The sequence below is a fragment of the Typopeltis vanoorti genome, chromosome 16 (genome assembly GCF_054136105.1).
Source record: "Typopeltis vanoorti isolate ZY-2024b chromosome 16, IOZ_Tvanoo_1.0, whole genome shotgun sequence".
NCBI lineage: Eukaryota > Metazoa > Arthropoda > Arachnida > Uropygi > Thelyphonidae > Typopeltis > Typopeltis vanoorti.
The window spans coordinates 55,472,607-55,495,842 of NC_143564.1; the positions used below are offsets into that span (position 1 = coordinate 55,472,607).

Below are 23,236 nucleotides of genomic sequence, written 5' to 3' on the forward strand. Positions count from 1 at the left end.
ATGACATCATGAAAACCAGGCATTTACAAAGAATTCATCTTCATGAAATGTAGTTCTGTTCTTTGCTCTTTTTCAAGCCCTAAATATTCATCAATATCATGTCCAATATAAATTATCTTCACATCATTCTTTCTTCCTTCCTACTCTATCATTCTTTTCTCTCTCTCTCTCTCTCATTCCTTAAGTTATCAAGTTCATTCAGACAGTGTTAGTTCATGAAACCTTGCCTACATAAAGACATTCTACAGCTAATGATAAATGTTCATAATATCATCAACAACACTTGTCCTCCCTTCTTGTCCCTACTCTCCTCGCAAAAGAGGAGAGAAAGTATTCCAGAAAAAGTGTGAGCATTATTCTAAGGTTGAACAGATTTGATGTACAGAGTAAGAAACTGGGTAGGAGAGAAGTAATATCTTGAGCAAAAAAAATTACACCATAATTCATTAACTGATCTTTCTTCTTTGCTAAATACATATACTTCCAGTACATACCTTTGGTCTGCTAAGAATTAGTAGAATTTAACTAATTGTCTCTGAATTCTCTTCCCCCCCCGATCTATATAACTTCCACTCACAAGAAATTAAAACAAAACTAACATATGTTTAGTATCACTGACAGGCTAAAAGTTACATAATCTGCAAACAAAGCTCTGGAGACCAACTACAGAACTTTTCAAGACTGCTCCAAACCTCCAATGTGCAAGGTAATGGGTTAAAACTCGACAATGAAAATCATCTGTCATCTACTTACTTACTATATATTCCAGCAACAAAAGTGCCAAACACATGTTCATGAGCTGTAATTTGTGAAATAGTAATTCCAAAACTGATTTATAGTCAATGATGAATTTCATCATTGCTGCTTATACAAAGTACATATGTAGTATTTATTTGCTGTTCAACTTTCAAAACTTAAATTCTATTGCATAATAAACCATTGGAAAGTAAAATGATTTAAGAAACAACAAAAATCATGTGGCAAGAGATTACACAGAGATTTTAGAGATGACAGAAGAGAAAAGCAAAAAGGATAAGATTCTGAATGTGATATGAAGGTTTGATAATCTTGAGTTGATATATAATAAATGAAATGATAACAAAATATGTGTTAAGAGAAGTATGGAATATGTAGAGATCCTATGGGATGATTTCAACAGATTGACCATGTGCAGGCAAAGTAAACAGGGTTTTTTTTTTTCAGTTTTTTTTTTTATATCACTCTTAAATATGAGAGGCTTCAAGGCCTATAAGAAGTAAATGCCATGTGTAAAGTAATTTGTTGATATTTTTCTTGAAGAGCTAAAAGTTATAGTCCTCAGAAAATGCTTCACAGGGAAGGCTGTTACACAGGACTAGGATAGATTGAATAACACACAATTGAGAGTACAGGTTCAAAGAGTCTGCAGCTCAATTGTAAGATGGTATTGTTGGGCAGCTGCTGCTCATGTAACTGTAAGTTTAGCAGAAATGTTTGGGAGGGGATAATGAATGCTTCTTCTGCTGAACAGTGATCATGGGAATATCTGTAGAAGAGACACAATGCAGAAACAGATCATCTATAAGATGAGATAGAGGCTGAAGATAATTTTGAAGAGAGGAGGTCAATCAACCACACCACTCTCCTCTGGACAGAATCAAGAATTTTTAGATAGATCTCAGGTAGACTGCCCCAAATGTGAGAGCAGTATTCTAAGGTTGGACAGATTTCAAATTTGTACAGAGTAAGCAATTGAATAGGAGAGAAATGTCTTGAGTAAAAAAACTGCATCATGTTTTTTGGAAGCTTAAGATGCTATGATGTGCTTATACCAGGAATCACCAGAAGTAAGAGTCAGCCCAAGAAGAGAGATCTGGTCTTGACTGTTAATTTAGCATTGTAAAAAGTAAGTGGAGAAGAACTGGGTTCTTTTTTATGAGAAAACAGGCAAAACTATTTTAGAAGCATTAAAAGTGAGAAGGGGTGCTTAAGGGTCAAAGCTGTATAACTGAGAGGAGACCTCCACATAGCCTTTAAAGGAATGCGGAGAACCGACCACGGCTTCTGACCTAATGTCCAATCCTCACCTTCTCGTGGTGCACCCTGTTGGGTATCTACTTTGATACTGAACGAACAAGGATGGGCTGGCAATTTGGGATTTAGCCGACCAAATTGTATTCTTATTGGTTAAACCAAAATAAAAAATGATGGTATAACATGACAAAATTTCATGCCGGCTGGGGCGTCGCCCGGTTAAACAAGGGAACCAGGGCGAACAGCGAAAAGTCAGCTACTGGAACAAATCTGAAAACAAACCCCAACTCAACATCACCAGAGTTAAAGATCGGTACTATCAACGTAAGAAGCCTGAATGGCAAAGAAATGGAGCTAGCTGAGGAATTAGATAAGTACCAGATCGACATAATAGGGGTGACTGAAACAAAAAAGACCAAAACTGGTGAGATCTTTCTGAGCAATAAATACAAAATGTTATATTCAGGCAATGACAATCAAGGAAAAGAAGGAGTAGCCATAGTATTCAACACAAAATACGAGGCTAATCTTCTTGAATGGCAGTCAGTCTCAAGTAGCGTAATGTGGGCAAATATGAGAATGGGGAACTGCACAATGAGACTTATTTGTGCCTATGGTCCAACAGAAGGTTCTACTAAGGTAGAAGTGGAGGAATTTTTTGAGGCTTTAGAAAAAGCAACTGACACAATGAAAAAGGAAAAGTTGGTCCTTGTTGGGGATCTAAATAGCAGAGTAGGAAATGAATGTGAGACATACAAAAATATTTTGGGAAAATTTGGAGAAAAGAGCAAAGTTAATAATAATGGCAAATATCTGTTGGATTTCTGCTCAGGACATGGACTGGTTATTACTAACACCATGTTCCAACATAAAAATGTGCACAAATTCACATGGAGAGAAGAGGCCAGGAATAAGAAAAGTCTCATTGACTATGTTATTGTTGATAGTGATGTTTTCTCCCTGGTGCAGGACACCAGAGTGTACAGAGGATTTGAAATTGGAAGTGATCACTATTTAGTCTTGAGCAGGATAAAATTGAATTTCATATTGAAAAGAATAACATGTAAGAAAGTTTTAAAGCGAATAAAAGTTGAGCAGCTCTCAGATGTGAACTGTAGACTAAAATACAGAAATATTATTGAAAAGAAAATGAAACAGTTTGAGAACAGGAATCAAACCTTGGAGATTCAGTGGCAAACTCTGAAGGAAACATTGATTGATTCTGCCAGAGAGGCATGTGGTGAGGTTGTGTGTAAGGATAAAAAAAATCAGAACTCCCTGGTGGACACAGGAAGTTAAAGAGGCAGTGAAGGAAAAGAAGAAAGCATATCAAAAGTTCCTGGCAAATAAGTCAGCTTTTACTCTTACAGAATACAGAGACAAATGTAAGAAAGCTAAACAGTGTGTAAAACTAGCTAAACAAAAGTCATGGGAGGACTTTGGCAAGAATATAGAAAATAAATATCAAGAAGGTGGCAAAATATTCTGGAGGTTGTTGAAGAAGCTTAGGAATGGAGGAAAGAGTGCTGTAAAAGGAATTAGAGATGATAAAGGTGAAATGAAAACAGGAGAAAAAGATATCCTTGAAGTATGGAGTAATTACTTTGAAAAACTGCTAAATAAAACAAGCAGTGATGACAGCACAGTGATAAAAAACACTGACCAGGCATGCAGTCAGGAATACATATCCATACTTGAAGTAGAAAAAGCCATCAAAGGCTTGAAATGTGGAAAGGCAGCAGGAGTAGATGATATTCGACCAGAAATGCTGAAGTATGGTGGTATAAGAGTCTTACAGTGGCTGCACTGCATAGTTCAGAAAGCCTGGGCAGAGGGACGAATTCCCGATGATTGGAGTAGAGCTCTCATAGTACCCATATATAAAAAGGGAAATAAAACTGAATGTGAGAATTACAGAGGTATTTCCCTACTGAGTGTTCCTGGCAAGATCTATGCAAGTATACTTGAGAAACGGTTGAGAAGAATTGTGGAAGAAAAGCTTGGTGAAGAACAAGCTGGATTCAGGCCAAATAGAGGCTGCCAGGATCAGATCTTCACTTTACGACAAATAGTCGAGAAAGCATGGGAATATAACAAAGATCTGTATTTAAGTTTTGTCGATTTGGAAAAGGCATATGACAAGGTGCCAAGAGAGAAGCTATTCAATACGCTGCAGTTATATGGTGTCAATGGGGCATTATATCAAGCAATACTTAGTCTTTATTTGAGTTGTAAGTCAGCAGTTAGAATTGAAGGAAGTACAGGAAGATGGTTTAATGTTAAATCTGGTGTGAGACAAGGATGTACATTATCCCCTCTGTTATTCATTATCTATATGGATCACATTATGAAGGAATGTGGTATTAAACCTGATATCAAAATTGGAGATGTTAATGTCAGCTCTTTGCTTTATGCAGATGATCTTATACTTCTAAATAAATCCGCTACAAGTCTGCAAACTTCTCTGACTAAATTGAATAGCTGTTGTAATAGATATGGTATGAAGGTCAGCAATAAAAAGACAAAGACAATGAAAATAGGCAGAATCATTGAAAATGTCAACTGTGTTGTGAATGGAGAACCTGTGGAACAAGTAAAACATTTCAGCTACTTAGGCACAATTTTTACTGAAGATGGTAAACTAAATATAGAAATAGACAACAGAATCAGCAAAGCTGGTATCGTGGGAAGTCAATTGAATAAATTCATATGGAATAAGAAAGAAATTAGTCGGAACACTAAATTAGCTGTATACAAGACAGTGTTCAAACCAATTTTAACTTATGGATCTGAGAGCTGGGTCAGAAGTAAAACACTTGACCAAAGACTAGAGACCGCAGATATGAGAGTCCTGAGAAAGATTAGAGGCGTGAACAGATGGCATCAATGGCAATATCATATTAAAAATGAAGATATTAGGAAAGAACTTGACATTGTCAGCATCCAGGAATGCGTTAGCAGAGCTAATCTCAGATGGTATGGTCACTTAAATAGAATGGGAGAGGAAAGATTAGCAAAACAAGTGTTCTCTGCCAGGTTGGCAGGAAAACGACCCAGAGGAAGACCAAGATATAGGTGGATTGATACTGTACAAAGTGCCTTAGACGATAGAAATATAAGATCTGATAATGTTGGAGTCTTGACAAGTAACAGACTGATTTGGAGGAAAATTGTAGATAGGAAGTTAGTAATGATGTAATTTTTTCATGTAGTACTGTCATATCCTGTACACCCCTTGAGGGTACATGGCAGGAATTTGATGATGATGATGATGATAAAAGTGAGAAGGTTATTGTTGTCCTTTGCAGAATCGTGTGAAGATCGGTGTTTTGGAATACTTATCATAAATCATTTTGAAACTAGTTTGAGCAGTGCAATGTTTATCATATGAATAGGATGAGTGGAGAGTGCTATCATCAGCAAAACTATAAATAGGGTTTGAGGTCAGTGGAAGCAGATAGGATTAGTATTGGTATTACTTCCAAGCCTCCATGGAATCCAAAGACCTATCACAGGAGGTCAAACACTCACAGACCACAAAAACTATCATACCTTGCCATGAACACATACAATGTTGGATCAGTTACTAGCCATTCTGACAATGCATTCTGCTCACCACCTGAAAAGAAAAAAAATCTTTTTCACCTCTTTACTCTCATGACTTTTGTACAGGTTCAAGGGATGGCCTCTTATTCTTGAATCACCCATTATCATATGCAATAATTTCCTGAATTTCTGTATCTATTTGGTAAGCTTCTCTCATCAGCTTATACATCTCTCTTATCAATCCTCCTCCTCTTATTTGCCAAGCTCTGAAGATTACATTCTCTCAATCTGTCCTCATACTCAATATTTCAGAATACTGAGATGGTCTTAGTTATTTGCCTCAATACTCTCTCCATTGTTTCCCTATCACTACTGAAGATGATTTGGATTTCTGTACAGAAATTCAAATGAGGCCAAACTCTTAACTATTACCTGCTTTTATACATGTCAGTGTTCTTCATATTATAACAGGAATTTTTTGGATAACCCCAACTTTCATGATGAGCCCCCTGAATTTCAGTTCCCTATACACCAAATCTGCAGATCCCTTGCTTCCTCTGCATCCTAAAGTAAAGTTCCTCCAATGTGGTAACATTGGAGGAACTTTATCTTTATCACTCCTTTTCTGGACAAAGTACATAATTTTACAGTTAGCAACACTAAAATGATAACCAACATTCTTCAGCCCAAAGCACCAACCTATTCAAATCATCTTGTAACAACAAAACATCAAAACTTCCTGACATTACTCTTCCTAATTTAGCATAATCTGCAAACAGCTGACCATCTTCTTTCATACTATGAGCTGTATCAATGATATATAAGTTAAACAACAGTGGCCACATAACAGAACTCTGTGACATGCTGCTTATCATCTTTCTTATTTTTTTTGAGACTGCATCTCCATACACAACTCACTGGCTCCTGTTAGTCAACTATCCCCGTAATCAAACTACCAAATGACTATCCATCTCCATCCTGCCCAATTTCAACAGTAGTTTATTATGTGGCACTCGATCAAATGCATTAGCAAAATCCAAATAAATCACTGTATAAGCATCTCCTCAATCCAATCTACTAGTCATCCTATTATAAAATGTAACCAAGTTACTAAAGTATGAACTCTTAACAAACCCATGTTGTTCTCTTGAAAGATTTCTATTCTCATCAATCAGGTTTGTATTCTAACTCCTTCACCACTACACTTGATATACACACTGGCCTATAGTTGACACTACTGACTTGGATTCTGCCTTTTTTGCAGTGGGATTAATTTCCCTCTTTCCACTGTCAACAAGAACTGGGACTGTTCTTGTTGACAGAATTCTATTGAACAACTAAGCTGAGGGCACTTCCAGCTCTTTTGGACATTCCCTTAATATACATGGTGATGTTCCATTCAATCCCACAGCCTTATTAACATCAAGGTTACTTCTAAACATTTCCCATTCCCGAAATCTCAGTTTTCTGTGCTGCTTTCTATTGCTATTCAACACTACTCTTAGCCCATACCTCTCATCCATGAAATACACTAACAAATGCTCATTGAACAATTCCACCATATCTTCAACAGATATAATTCATGTTGGAAGTTTTTTTTTTTCACTTGGTTAGACTATAAATTATATATTTAGTTTAATCCTTTATCCAAGTGCAAGCAAACAAAGTTTGCACCTGACACCTTTTGGCAACTGGCATATAGAAATATGACTTCTGCATTGCTTCAACCTTGGTATTACCTCTGGATCCCACTGAAGAGACCTCAATGAAGGTCAAAACTTGTCTGGGTAGTGACCCTTCCCATAATGCATAGCATTATACATGTCTGCAAGGAGATGTGCTTTGCATTATGGGATACTAAAGAAAGTGATGAGAACTCAGTCCACCTTTGCCACGAGTTGCTCCAGTCCTGAAGGAGCAAACTTTGTTTGCTTAGACTTGGATAAAGGATTAAACTAAATATAAAATTTATAGTTCTAACCAAGTGAAAAAAAACTTCCAATATCTTTTTCTAATCCAGAGTAATTTAATAATAAGGTGTGACACCATTTGGCAACTGGCATATGGAAATATGACTTCTGCATTAATTCAACCTTGGTATCACCTCTGGGTCTGGCTCCCACTGACGAGACTCCCTAAGGGCCGAAACTGGTTGAAAGCTTGGGTGATGGATAGCAATGCTGTAGCCAATAAAGTTCTAGCTGAGGCTTGGCTGTTGCTGTTACCCAAGTAAAGGGGTAATAGATGGCAATGCTGTAGCCCATGAAGTTAACAGAGGTACGACTGTTGCTGTTACCCCTCAGATGAAATATGAGCAGTTCTGCTCAGTGAGAGTTCTAATGCTGAGAGTTCTTCTCAGTGACAGGATGAGCCTGTTACTAAGGGGGAACAATACTGAGTTTTTGATCCTTTGGGTCACTCATTGTTGGGTGATCTGGGGGATCTCATGCGTTTTTGGAGAGATAACCCCGCATTTATTATAGGGAAACCAGTCTGGGTAGTGATCCTTCCCATAATGCATAGCATTATATACATCTGCAAGGAGATGTGCTTTACATTATGGGATACTAAGGAAAGTGATGAGAACTCAGTCCACCTTTGCAATGAGTTGCCCCAGTCCTGAAGATACTTCAGGTGCAAACTTTGTTTGCTCACACTTGGATAAAGGATTAAACTAAATATATAATTTATAGATATAATTCATGTTCCATCTCCAGCAACTAAAGGTCAGTTTTCCATATTCACTATTTCTTCTATGACTAGCAATATAACTATAAAATTTTCTAGGATTTTCTTTACTGCTTCAGTCAATCTCTTTTCATATGCCAATTTCTCTTTTACTACACTTTACTTTACTACACTTGTCACCTTCCTAGCTTGCACCTTATACTCCTCATATTGTTGATGGATAACCTGTTCTTTATATCTCCTCCATAATATCTTCTTTCTCAGAAGTTCCTGCATAATTCCATGATTCATGCATTTCGCTCCTACTTTATTTATCCGCCAAACCTTAGAAATACAATCTAACATTGCCATAACTGATTTCAGACCAAATCCCAGGAACTATAGTGATTTCTCTCCCTTTCAGCTGATTGAGCCACTGCACATCACCAATCTGTTCCATTAATTTATCATAGCGTTCTGCTTTGTAATTCCACAGATATCATTTGTTCCATGAAGCTCGTATCTGGCTAGCTACTTCTCACTTCAAAATCACATCATCACTCTCCTTAGCTGGTGGCTTCATGGTGACATCTTCTGTCATTGCTGTTTCAGATGATATTATTAAATCAAACCTTCAACTCCCATGTGTTGCTTGAACTACATGCTGCATAAGATAATTGTCCCCAAGTACTTCAAGAAATCCTTACCCACACATGATATTTCCTGCTTCCAATCAATACTTCCACAGTTAAAGTCACCAAATTTTATCAACCTCCTGTTGCTTACCAATCTTATCTGTCTGAACATTCAAATCATCTCTCTCTCTCTCTCTCTCTTGGCATTCCTTGGCCTGTAGCAACATCCCACAAAATATTCAAACTTTGTGACAGCCTCAACTTCACAATAAATGGCCTCAAAGTTATCATTATTGCTTTCTTCAAATTTCACATTGAGAAGACATAACTATTCTAATATCATCAGTAATACCTCATCTCAAATACTAAAAATTAAAGATAAAGGTTTTATTCTTTATCCAAGTGTAAGCAAACAAAGCTTGAATGTGAAGTAACTTCAAGACTGGGTTACTTGTAATATAGAAGCTAATAATTTCATATCAATTGCCTTAGTATCCCACAATTCAATGCACATAATCTTACGGACATGTATAATACTATGCAATAATGATGGGCCACTACCCAAACCAGTTTCGATCGTTATTGAGGTCTCATCAGTGGGAGCCAGGCACAGAAATGATACCAAGATTGAAGTAATGCAGAAATCATCAAAGGATGAAACCAAGAATACAATTTCTTGCCATCTTTAATTTACAGCATAACCAACTGAAATAACTTTCAACATCTATCTCTAATTCAGAGTATTTTAGTAATAAGGTGTGACACACAAGAAAAAATTAAAAGTTTTGAAAAGTGGGATCTTGGAAGCAATCCTTTTGGACTAACCCCAAAGAGAGAATCCTGCATTATATTGTTGTTATTATTATTATTATTAATATACAGATATCGCGATGGAGTCAGAAAACTCATCATGATAGATCCATTTATTTACACAATACCTGTCATACTTCTTAAACTTATTCACTGATGAAGCACCCAAACCCATTTCACCCACTTACTACCCTCCAAGCAAAAAACATCATTCTAGTAGAGGTTGAAAGTTTATTTTTCACTTGGTTAGACTATAATAAATTTAGTTTAATCCTTTATCCAAGTGTGAGCAAACAAAGTTCGCCTGAAAGCATCTTCAGGACTGGGGTAAGGTAGTACAACACCGGGAAACTCGTTGCAAAGGTGGAGCAAACTAACATCACTCCTATCTCAGTATCTCCCATAATGCAAAACACATCTCCTTGCGGATATGTATAATGTTACGCATTAAGGGAAGGGCCACCTTCCCTTAATGCGTAACAGACTAGTTTCAACCTTTATTGAGGTCTCTTCAGTGGGAGCCAGGCCCAAGTGGAGATATTGAGGTCTCTTCAGTGGGAGCCAGGCAGAAGAATTAGCAAGGTCATCTCTACCTATAGGAGTTGCCAAACGGTGTGTCACCTTTTTATTAAATTACTCTGGATTTAAAGAAAGATGTTGAAAGTTTATTTTTCACTTGGTTAGACTATAATAAATTTAGTTTAATCCTTTATCCAAGTGTTAGCAAACAAAGTTTGCACCTGAAAGCATCTTCAGGACTGGGGTAAGGTAGTACAACACCGGGCAACTCGTTGCAAAGCTCCTATAGATAGAGATGACCTTGCTAATGCTTCTGCCTGGTATCTCTGCTTGGGCCTAGCTCCCACTGAAGAGACCTCAATAAAGGTCGAAACTAGTCTGGGTAGCGGCCCTTCCCTTAATGCATAACATTATACATATTCGCAAGGAGAAGTCTTTTGCATTATGGGAGATACTGAGATAGGAGATGTTAGCTTGGTCCACCTTTGCAACAAGTTTCCCGGTGTTGTACTACCTTACCCCAGTCCTGAAGATGCTTTCAGGCACTAACTATGTTTGCTCACACTTGGATAAAGGATTAAACTAAATTTATTATAGTTCTAGTAGCCTTGCTAACCACTTTTCTGCTACTTCCACTGAAGTTTATTTAATGTGGATTGAGTGGGAATTTTCTGTGGTTTGCTGATGATGCAAATTTTTGAATTATAAGGAGTGTTGCTTTTGGCTTAGACAAATGATTGTAGTTTCATATTAATAAGTGCAAGATGTTGCAATTTAGAGTGCAGAGATATATGGCTGTGTTCAATACTGATGGAACTGTATTTCAGAAGTGGATGAGATTCAAGAATTGGGATGATGGTTGGCAGTGGACTGAAGTTTAGAGAGCACATTTTAAGTGTTGCAAAGATTATGCATCACACTGTTGCTGTGATAAGGAATATATTGACAATTAAGGACAAGGAGGTGGTTATGCCACTGTGAAGAGAGTCCAGAAACTAGTGACTAAGGCAATATCAGGACATGGAACGTTTATTGTAGAGGTTGAGGGGAATGAAAGAAGATTTGATGTGATAAAGACATTTAAGTTACTGAGAGGAGTTTACTGGATTAATACATATGGGATTATAAAAGAGTGGAAGGCAAGAGATGAATGAGAGGCCATCTTTGTAATTTGTCACCAATTTGTATCAACCTCCTGTTGCTTACCAGTCTCATTTGTCTGAACATTCAAATCATCTCTCTCTCTCAGCATTCCCTGGCCTGTAGCAACATCCCACGAAACATCCAAACTTTGTGGCAGCCTCCACTTACACAATATTACCAGTTTAAGAACACTGAAACCTTAGAAGACCAGAAAACTGGGCCAGTTTTCTTTTCTTCTAAATCCATAGTACTTAAAACCATAATCTTCCCCTCAGTTGTACATATTGAATATTAGAGATATTACAGAAGATGAAGAAAAGCAATTATAAGTAAGCCTATGCAATTTTTTGGTGCAGCCAATATCAAGAGATTAAAAAGAAATTCCTTCAATTATCAAACAAGAATGGAAGATTTGGACTTCCAGTCTTAAAATTCTGCTATTTTAAAAATCCATAAACTGTTGCAGACCTTCTCCAGTACTACCTGGGTTTACATCTTCTGCTATGTGGAGTAAATGATTATAAAGGTCGAAAAGCTGAGATTGTTTCTGAATTCTACAACATGCTGTGCTTAACTTGACAACTTCCTGGGAGTGACATTCTTTCCATTAAAAAAAAAGTGAAATTTGTTATAAAGAAATCTTTAACCTCTTTTGCCATGAACTTTGACAATTGGGTACTGACAACAACACTTTGTTTCATAACGTATTGAAGTTGCAAGGATACCCTAACAGGAGGGATCTTATTTGGAGAATTGCATATGGCTGTCTTCCAGTCATTACCATCAAATGGATGTACTTTAACATCAGAGATCCAATCTGTGATTCATTACCAATTAGATATAGTAGAACACATCTACAGCTGCCCTCTTGCCCTGCATATTTGGAACAGATCATGTAATGTGCTGGGCATTCCATTACTTGCAACAGAACATGTTATTTTTTTGCAGTACCCACCACCTGTCAGCAATGGGAAGAGAATTTTGATTTTTATAATTAATGAATTCAAATGCCATTTATGGAAGGTTAGAAAGAAACATGGATTTGAAAACCAGCAATATGATATTCAAATGTTTCATATTGTTGTATTGTGGAAATTTTATTGTTCAGCTAGATGATTTTTGTATTTACAAGGGTGGTCTGAAAAGTTCTCAACCTCGACCATAGATGACAACACTATTGGCAAGATTTTTTTTTTCTAAGTTGGTACATCTGTCATAAGCATCCATTTGAAATTGCAAGTCATTCTATCAAGTAGCTTGTTTTATACAGCTGTCTGAAGCAAAAGTGTTGTCTGTATTCCTTGAAATGGATAAAAATTGAGTATTGTGCAGTTATAAAATTCTTTGTAAAAGGAATTCATTCAAAGTTCATAAAAGTTTATGGGAACTCTTCTCCTTTATTTTCGACAATTAAGAAATGGGCTGTCGAGTTTAAATGTGGCCGTACCAGCCTTGAAGACGATCCACGTGAAGGATGTCCAAATAGTGCAATAACATCAGAAATCATTGATCAAGTGCACGATATGGTATTGGATGACAGGCGAGTCAAAGTGAGTGAAATTGCTGAGACTATAGGCATCTCAAAAAATGTGCAGGATATATTTTGCATGAAGAATTGCAAATGAAAATTCTTTGCGCAAGATGGGTGGCGTGCTTTCTCACAGCAGATCAAAAACAAACTTGCATGAAAATCTCTGAACAGTACTTGGAGCGTTTTAACAAGAATAAAACAGATTCTGTGCATCGATTTATTACTAAGGATGAGACTTGGATTCACCATTACACACCACAATCCAAACAGCAGTCAAAACAGTGGACAGAAGCAGGTTGTTCAGCACCAAAGAAGACAAAGTCAGTTCCATCAGCAGGAAAGGTCATGGCATCGGTGTTTTGGGATGTTAAAGGCATTTTGTTTATTAATTATCTTGAAAAGGGTAAAACAATAACAGGGGAATATTATTCTGACCTTTAAAAAAAAAGACTAGACAAAAAAATTTATGAGAAAAGACCTGGTTTGCAGAAGAAACAAATCATCTTTCATCAGGACAATGCACCTGCCCACAAAGGTGTTTTGGCAATGGAAAAATTAAGGGATCTGCACTATCAGGTATAACATCCACCCTATTCCTCAGATTTGGCTCCTTCTGACTTCTATCTCTTCCCAAAACTAACACTCTTCCTCGCTGGTCAGTGTTTTTCTTCGAATCAATAGGTGATTCCAGTAGAGGGGTATTTTGCAGATCTTACTGAGAACCACTACAGGGATGGGATAATCGTGCTGAATATCCCATCCCTGTAGTGGAATAAATGCATTAGTCTTAAGAGAGATTATGTTGAAAGAAACATTCTAGGAGATATAAAATTTCTGGCTAGGTGGTGTAGACCTCTTGCATTATGCAATATTCACCAGAGGTAGATAGAATTCTGTCTGTTTTTACTATGAGAGGTTTTTTAAATAGTTCCATCCTCTTAGTTCAGTGTAGTCTCATGGTCAATTGCAGTTCTCCAGGTGGTTAAGTCAGATAAGGCTAACCACCTGGGTATCAGTCATCTTTGCACTTTAGTTTCAATTGGTCTTTTGGTTTTGCAAAGATTGATGAAAAAGGAAAACTGATAGACTTTGGCTATATTATGATATAAGAGAGCTGATGCCTTTTTCTCTAAATCTCATACTATCTATCTGTCTTTTCTTTTGCCTAATACTATCAGGCTCTCTTGCATATTTATATTAACTACTCTAGGCTTATGATGAGCACCCCTTTACTTTTTCACCTCAATAAAGGTCAAAACCAGTCTGTGTATACATTTCATGCAACATACATATCCTTAATGCTATGCATTAAGGATATGTATGTTGCATGAAACCAAGAAGATAATTTCTTGCCATTTTTAATTTATCATTTATATATATAAGGAAGAGGGAAACTGAAATAACAGAGTATTGAGTACTTTTTTTTAAAATTGTTATAGCAGGTATACCTGTTTCTCTCCAGCTTGGTTAGTAGTATTCAAAAGATGGACACAGAATTGTAAATACTACATATGGGGAAAGCATGGTGGTGGGGTACTGCTTATAATAAGTGATGACCAATGTCCTCTAAGAGTGGAGGCTTTGGAAGGAAGTGAGACAAATGATTTTGAGAGCATATGGTGTGAGGTAGGGTAATGTTATCTGTGAGAGTCAACATGGATTTGTGAAAGGGCACTCTTGTTTTAGCAATATGCTAGCCTTTTATAATAAAGTTACAAGAACATTAGATGAGGGAAAGGCATATACTGCAATTTTCATAGACTTAGCAAAGGCATTTCACAGGGTGCCACATGATAAGCTGATATTTAAGTTGCAGCACATGGGTCTGGATGTCAGATTGGTCAAATGGATTCAGGATTGGCTGTCTGCTAGGTATCAGAGAGTTGTGTATGGTGGAGCAGTTTCAAGGAGGCAGAGGGTTACAAGTGGGGTCCCACAGGGCTCAGTACTAGGACCTATATTGTTAACCTTTATAACAATGATATTGCCAGTGGATTGCAAGGGGATATTCAGTTGTTTGCAGATGATGCGAAGCTGGGAAGGATTATTAGTAATAGTGCAGATGTGGTAGCCCTGCAAGAGGATTTAAATAAGCTAGATAGATGGGCAAATGAATGGGGAGTATCGGTTTAATGCAGCAAAATGTAAGATCTTGAGGTTTGGGAAACATCAATGGGACACTGCATACTCTATGGGAGGAGTTATACTGGAGGAAGTAGGGGAGACAAGAGATCTGGGGTTGATGATTGATAGAAACCTGAAGTTTAGGGGACATATTGCAAAAGGTGGTGAAGGTAACACAGAGGATTGCTGCAATAATGAAAAGGACACTGACCTGCAGAGATAAAACAGTTATCATTCCATTGTATAAGACCCTGATCAGACCACACTTGGACTATTGTTCTCAGATTTGGTCCCCAGGATTTGAAGGGTATAAATTAACTGTGGAAAGGGTAAAAAAGACGGATAACAAAGATGGTTTCAGGACTGTACAATGATAGTTATGAGGATCAGATGTGGACTGTGGACTGCAGAGTTTGGTGGATAGAAGGAGAGATGATATGATTGAGACTTTTAAACTGTTGAGAGGTAGTTACAGGGTTGATACTGGGGAGTTCTTTCGCTTGGTTGAACAGCAGGAAGGAGTGATGACAAGAGGCCATCCCTGGAAGTTACGAAAGGAAACTGTGAGCAAGAGGGTAAGGAGTGGTTTCTTTGCGTGGAGGGTGGTTGAACCATGGAATGCATTGGCTGATGGAGTGGTGGGAGCGAGAACAGTCAATGAGTTTAAAGAGTGGTATGATAGACTTTGTGTTTCTTAGGGGGGGACCTCCCCTCGATGAGTCTTGACAGACTTTATGTTCTTAGGAAGGACCTCCCATGATGAGTCTTTTGACTCCATGGAGGCCTGAATAATAATAATAATAATAATAATAATAATAATAATAATTTGGATTATGTGAAACAAGCTTCATGGATAATAAAGTTAAAGAGGTCAGAATGATTTTCAGAATTGTAGAACAGTAGAGACAGCAGATGAATGAAACATAATGAGGCGAAGAAGTCTTAAGTCAAATAAGGTCAAAAAGGGTAGATTCAAGATTTTCCTTCCTTCCACCACAAGGATGGTACTTGTGCTTTTGTGTGATCTGACATCTTTGGACAGATAAGATGGGCTGTGGTTGTTGTGGCAGAGATTTGAGGTTCAATAAAAAAACAGAAGATCAGGTTTGAATGTATGCACCTATTGATGCACATCATAAGGTTTTTTTGTTTAATTTAACTGCATTAACACAACAATTATTTAGGCTTACTATTCATGCTGGTATGGCAAGGTGATGAAATAAGATTGGGGAAACATACAGTGAGAGGAGATAACTCTTAGACTTGTTATCCACACCCATATAAAGAGCATCCAGACTCCATGGCATAACATAGCCTCAAAAGTGCAACAAGCATTCCATTACACAGACTCCCTCGAGTGTGCAAACAGAGAAATTATGGATAAGCTAATCAGAAGCTTTCAAAACACATTACTCTCTGGATCAGCCCTGCACATTATCTGGTGAACAGCTGTGGATCTGTTTTACTGCTGTATTCTCAAAGATGGGAAAGGTACTGGATCTCTGCAATACATTTGGCATACTCATAAAGGGGAATGCTTAAACCCACACTGCACGTTGAAAGACTGGGAGGGAAAGGAACCATAACTCCCTACTCCAGAAACAAAATAGATATGGTATCAGTCACCTCAGTCCCCCAATTAGCAAAGTAGTAGTATTTCACTAGGCAATGAAATAATCTACCACCCGGTGGGTCTAGCTGGCATTTCCTCCAACTAGGAAAGAATCATTATAGAGTGGAGTCTCTTTAGTGGAAATAGACCACACCTCGAAAAAGCAGGGCTGACTTGATCATGGAAAAGTTGCATAATGCCTAGTTGCCAGTTCAATGTGACAAAGTGTAAGGTTATTCACTTTGTTATTCATAGTCCACATGATATATCATTTACAAACAAGTTAAACAGTAGGAGCCCAAGAACAGAAGCCTGGAGCATGCCACTGGACCCTCCTTTTTTGAGACACTACTATGTCATGCACAACCTGCTGGTCTGGTATCATTCAGGAGTCAATCTCTGATCCATCTAACAATATGCTATCTATTCCCATCTTCTGCAGCAACTTATAATGTGGCAATCTATGAAACACTTTTGCAAAGTCCAAGAATATAACTGTATATCATTCTCCCTTATCTAACACACCCATTACCCGATCATGAAATGCAAGGAAATTGCTAAAACAAGACCCACCTATGCTTTATAAATTCACATGTTGACCATCATAAAGAATGCTATATCCATCAATCCAATCCTGTATTCTGTTTTTCCTAACCAACCTCTCCAACACCTTGACCAAACTGCAGTTATACAGGCTGGTTTATAATCAGAAACTTCTGTCCTATAACCATGCTTGTGGAGTCATACTATTTTGCCTTCTTTCCACTCCTTAAGAACTCTACCCACTGCAAGACACTCATTAAATAACCAGGTCAAGGGCATATCCAACTGTGATGCACATTCATTAAGAATAAATAATAAATATACTAATTATTTATTTCCTATATCTATTGAAAGCCTTCAACATACAAGGCATTTCATTGCTGCCAACATGAATCATCAGGCTACTTTTTAGAACTGTTAACCTGTTAAAGCTGTTGTGATGTGCCTCGGTGTCTTTTACTCCCAGTGTCTGAATTATCATTTTATTGTTTTCACCAACAAATCTAACATTAATAGCAAAATAAATGACTCGGTGACATGTTCATGCATCCATTTTAATACTTTTCTGAAGTTTTTTCTTACATTTGACCTCTTCAATTACCAATTTCCTTATGCTTTCTCTTTTTAAATTTGATGCTCTTGTGGGTGCATTTTTATCAGAATCACAAAACTACTAATTTTTGCATCACATGTTTTTTCACAATCATTATCTTCTATAATACATTGACATACATATTTCCCATCTATTTACTGTAAAGTGTTGAAAAACAGTGGACTCTGTTGATACTTTTATTATGAATTTTTTCATGGGATGTCACTTTCAATATAATATATAAATTATCATAAAATATGTTTTATTTTGAAATTTGCAAAGAACTTGGAATTAAAATATATCCTGAAAATATAACCTGAAAAAAAATAGATTAAGCAAATTATTATCTATGAAATAGGAAATTTTACCATATTTATATTACAATTTAAATTCATTATGACTTGGAGTCGGTACATTTTTACTGACTCTGACTCCACAACTCTGGTTAGCAGAGCTGATCTCAGATGGTACAGTTACATAAACAGAATGGGAGAGGAAAGATTAGCAAAACAAAGTGTTCTTTGCCAGGCTGGCAGGAAAAAGACCAAGAGGAAGACCAAGATCTAGGTGGATTGATAAAGTAAAGAAAAAGAAGTCCTTAGAAGACAGAAATGTAAGATCTGATAATATGGGAGTCTTGACAGATAAATTAATTTGGAAGAAAACTGTCAATCTGAAGTTAGTAATGATGTAACTTTTCATGTAGTACTTTATAATATCCTGTATACCCAGTGGTGAGCTATGAAAATTTTAACAAAGGGCTCGCATCATCAAGCTAAAAATTAAAAAAAAAAGAAAAAAAAAAGAGCCGTATTTCACACAAAAACTTTTATTGATACAGCTTGTGTACAAATTCCAATCAAAAAGAATGAGAGGACAATCAACTTCTAAAGGCTATCATTTTAAACAAATATTTCATGATATAAACATGAAATATATGTACACAATCGATTTTGTTAAATTATCTTACATAAGGAAAACATTTTCTAACTATCAAAATATAATAAGAATGAAATAGTTTATAAAACATTTGATTGGCTACTGGTTTTACTATATGACTGGCTACCAGAAGGGTAAAGATAGTGCATGCATTTATTTTATTTTCAAACTTGGGCGCATTCATTATAGAGGAGTTGAAACAATAATTCCAAATAATCTATACACTGCAGAAAAGACTAATTTTTGTTCGGTTACTGTATGAGTTTGTCGCTTAATATGTTTCAAAAAAAATTTTTTTTTTGAAAAAATAAGAAAGTAAACAAGAAGAACAAGGGGCTCGCAAATTTGAGAAAAATTTAACAAAGGGCTTGTGCAAGCCCCTTGTAGCTCACCACTGTTTATACCCCCTGAGGGTACATGTCAGGAATTTGATGATGATAATGGTTATCATAAATTCAGAAGAAATACAAAGAACCGATTCTTTCACTACTTCCAGATTTCTACAACTACAAATTCCTCTTCTACAACACATTGTTCCTCCAGTTCGACCAATTCTTTGTTGGTCAATTCTTCATGAGCACTTTCTGTGAGTTGAACTATGTGCCATCATTCACCTCGAAATTCAGGTTGTTTGCTAGGCCCACTATTTCTTACAGAAATAGTGGGCTCAATTTACATAGGTCTTCATTTTTTTAAAACTTCCAAAATCGTGCACAAACCTTTTGAATGTCTTTTTCCATATGCCACTCATACATTGAGAGGTCACTTCGTCCTAAGCCACAGCAATATTTTTAATAGCATGTTAAATATTAAATGCTTTCCAGAATTGCATGAGAGTCTGGTCATTTCCTTCAATGGCAGAAATGGCTTGTGAAAAAAAGTTCTCCGTAGATAATAAACCTTAAACACTACTAGAACTTCTTGATCCATTGGTTGGATCAATGAAGTAGCGTTTGGAGGAAGAAGCATAACCTTGATCTTGGGGTAAAGATCACCAATGTAAGACAGATGACTTGGAGTATTATCTAGAATTAATACAATTTTAAATTCTACATTTTCTTTCACACAATAGCTTTCCATTTTACTCGTATAACAGTTGATTATGACATCCACAAACAATTTTTGAGCCATCCAAGACTTCTTATTGTTCTGATAATTAACTCGAAGAGTATGTTTCCTAATGTTTTGAAGGCTTGTGGATTCTCACTGTGCCATATCACAAATGGTTTCAGTTTATATCCAGTCACATTACCCCCTAATAGAATTGTAACACGGTCTTTAAAAGCTTGAAACCAAGCATAGATTTTAGCTTTATGTGGAGAAAAGGACACCTCAGTGGAACCAAGAAGTTCAAAAAACTGTCCGGGCAAAAAAGGAGTCCTACCTAAGATGGCTTAGAGTCAGGTCACCTAAGATGCGTTTGCGGTATGCTGAGGCACAAAAAGCTGCTGCTAAGGCAGTAAAGACAGCAAAGCAGAAGGCTTGGGAATCCTTTGGAGAAAGATTAGACTCATCCTATGCAAATGGGAACAAAGTATTCTGGCAGACCATCCGCCACCGCCTTCGAGGGAGGAAATCGTGCACAGCAAGGGCAATTAAGGCCTCTGATGGTGCACTTTTAACAACCGAGAAGGATATCCTCCACAGATGGAGGGAATACTTTGAGAGCCTTCTTAACCCAGGTGGCCCAGCAGTTGTGGACATCCAAGAGGTGTAGATCGGGGCAATGACTAGTCTCACAGCAGAAGAGGTCCATTTAGCAATAAAATCGCTAAAATCGGGCAAGGCTGCTGGCGATGATGAAATTCGGCCTGAAATGCTAAAAGCCTTAAATCGAGACGGTGTTCTCTGGCTGACTCGAGTGTGTCAGGCTGCTTGGATATCTGGGCGAGCACCAAAGCAATGGCAGACAGGCATAATAATACCAGTCTTTAAGAAGGGAGACCAGAAGGATTGCAGTAACTATCGTGGCATCTCTCTGCTCAGCCTGCCTGGGAAAGTGCATGCTAAGTGCTTGGAAAGACGGTGCAGGAGCATAGTTGAGTCAAAGTTCCGAGAAGAACAATGTGGCTTTCGTCCTGGTAGAAGCACAACTGACCAAATCTTCACTTTAAGGCAAGTCTTTGAGAAATCTTGGGAATATGCCAAGAATGTCTACACATGTTTTGTGGACTTGGAGAAGGCATATGACCGGGTCCCTTGGGATAAGCTTTGGCAAGTAGTACACGAGTATGGAGTGGATGGCCAACTATTAGCTGCCATCAAGTCCCTGTATGAATGCCCAGAGTTTTGTGTCAGGGTAAACAGCACAAAGTCTGAACCTTTCACAGTCTCCGTTGGCCTCCGCCAAGGGTGTGTTCTGTTCCTCCTTTTCATAATATTTATGGACTGGATTGATAGGCATAGCCGAGGCAGTGAGTGTGTCAGAATTGGAAAATGTAGCATTGGACATCTGCTTTTTGCAGATGACCTAGTTCTGCTTAGCTCTTCCACAGATGATCTCCAGTGGACCCTGGATAGGTTTGTAGCTGTTTGTGCAGATGCCGGAATTAAGATCAGTGTGGCCAAAACTGAAACATTTGTGGTCTCAAGACAACCATCCCAGTGCACTCTAAATGTAAGTGGAGTCCCAATGAGACAGGTGGAGAAGTTTAAATACCTTGGGTCCATATTCATGAATGATGGAAAATGGGACATAGAGCTAGATACTTGAATTGGCTTAGCAAGCTCAATATTGCGGGAGCTTGGCCGTTCGGTAGTATTGAAGCGGGAGTTAAGCCAGAAGGCAAAGCTGGCTGTCTTCAATACAGTCTATGTCCCCATCCTCACCGATGGTCATGACAGTTGGGTAATGACCGAAAGAATGCGGACACGAATCCAAGTGGCTGAAATGAGGTTCCTTCGAGTGGTGGCGGGGCTGACAAAACTTGACAGAGTCAGAAGCTCTGCAATTCGGGAAACCCTCAATACTCAACGGCTGCTTCTCCGTGTTGAGAGATCACAGTTACGCTGGTACGGGCACCTGGTCAGAATGCCACAGGAGAGGCTCCCTCAGCAGGCCCTCTTTGCCAAGCCAGAGGGTGGGAGGCCAAGGACTCGCTGGATAGATTATATCCAAAACCTTGGGTGGACACGTTTGGGAATCCCACCAGAACACCTGAGCTTGGTGGCAGAGGATCGTGACCATTGGAAGTTCCTCTTGCAGCTGTTGCCCCCACAACCCAATTAGGAAGAGTGGGCCTTAAAGATGTATATATGTATGTATGTATGTGGATGAATTGTCCACTAGGGCATTTTTTTCCAAAACAAGGAGGTCACATCCATATTAAATATTTGGTGCGGCAAATAATTTTCCTCCATAATAATTTTTTACAATTTCTCCACAAACTCCTTGGCAGCCTTCTCATCGGAAATTGCAGATTCACCATTTTCAAATTATACAGCACAGAACACTGCTTGAATCTCATGAACCAACCGGAAGAAGCGTTGGATTCATAGTTGTAATCGGGTTCTGCTTTCTCCTTCAACATGTCGAAGAGACTTAGCGCCTCAGCAGTTATGGTCATAGTGCTAAGAGGTATGCACTTTTAGTTCAGGTCCTCTATGCATGATGGAAGTAGCTTTTCCAATCACTGATAGGACCTTGTCGTAGCTTAGTCACTATCGTTGAACTTGCAACTTCGTTTCAAGATCAATTGTTCACCTCTGTTTTCTGTGATTCTTCATTAGGTGTGTATGACCCCTACACACCCTTAACTGGGTGTGTAGGGGTCATATTGCACAAAATATTGTGAAATATTTAACAATAAATACACAAATAACATATTTTTCAAACACAAAATCAACAAAGGAAGAACTGTTGAAACCAAGTGCCGACTGCCGCGGGGGAGGTAGCCGCTGAATCCGTTGTTGTCACTGCGCATGATGCATTGTTGTTAAATAAAAACCTTTTTACTTTACACTCGCTTGTGTCTTGTTAGAAAGTATAGTCGAAAATGTTATTTATTTCATTATGGGATCACGGACGTATCTTCAAAAGGATGTAACTCGAACGGACATAAGTCGAGGGATGACTGTAATCATCTGGCCCTTTGGCTCTTGCCAATATTGAAAAATATGGCTTGAAAGACCCAACATCTAAATACTGCTCATGTAGTTCTCAGAGTCACAGAAACATGGAAAAGCAATGGTAGCACCTCAAAGAACCAGAATGTGCAGATATTCAAATGGACTGTCAATAACTACAACTTTTCTACTTAAATCATGTCTAACACATGGCACTACAGTAACAAATGTTAAACTTTCGTGGGCAGGATTCAAAATAAAAATAACCAATAAAATGAAATAAAAGAAAAAAAAAAAAAAAGAACAGAGAAGGACTCAATTATATCCTACTAATCAATTGCCACTAAAATAACACCCAGTAACCTTTCCAATTAAGAAAATTCAGAGAGACGAACCTGAAAAGAGGATAATTATTATTTATTTACCCTTGGTCCTTGTAATCCTCTTTCACCTGGTAATCCAGGATGTCCCTAGAATGGGAAAAAAAAAAAATTATA

General features: G+C 37.7%; 1 protein-coding gene across 1 annotated transcript in view; it reads right to left on the reverse strand.

The window, feature by feature from the left end:
- The window catches only part of LOC150098029 (uncharacterized), a 995,665-nt gene that overhangs the window by 854,534 nt on the left and 117,895 nt on the right, over positions 1–23,236 (reverse strand). Inside the window, exon 7 of the mRNA XM_090406661.1 lies at positions 23,165–23,209. Within this exon, the coding sequence (XP_090262787.1) occupies positions 23,165–23,209 (45 nt within the window). The remainder of the gene's footprint in view (positions 1–23,164; positions 23,210–23,236) is intronic.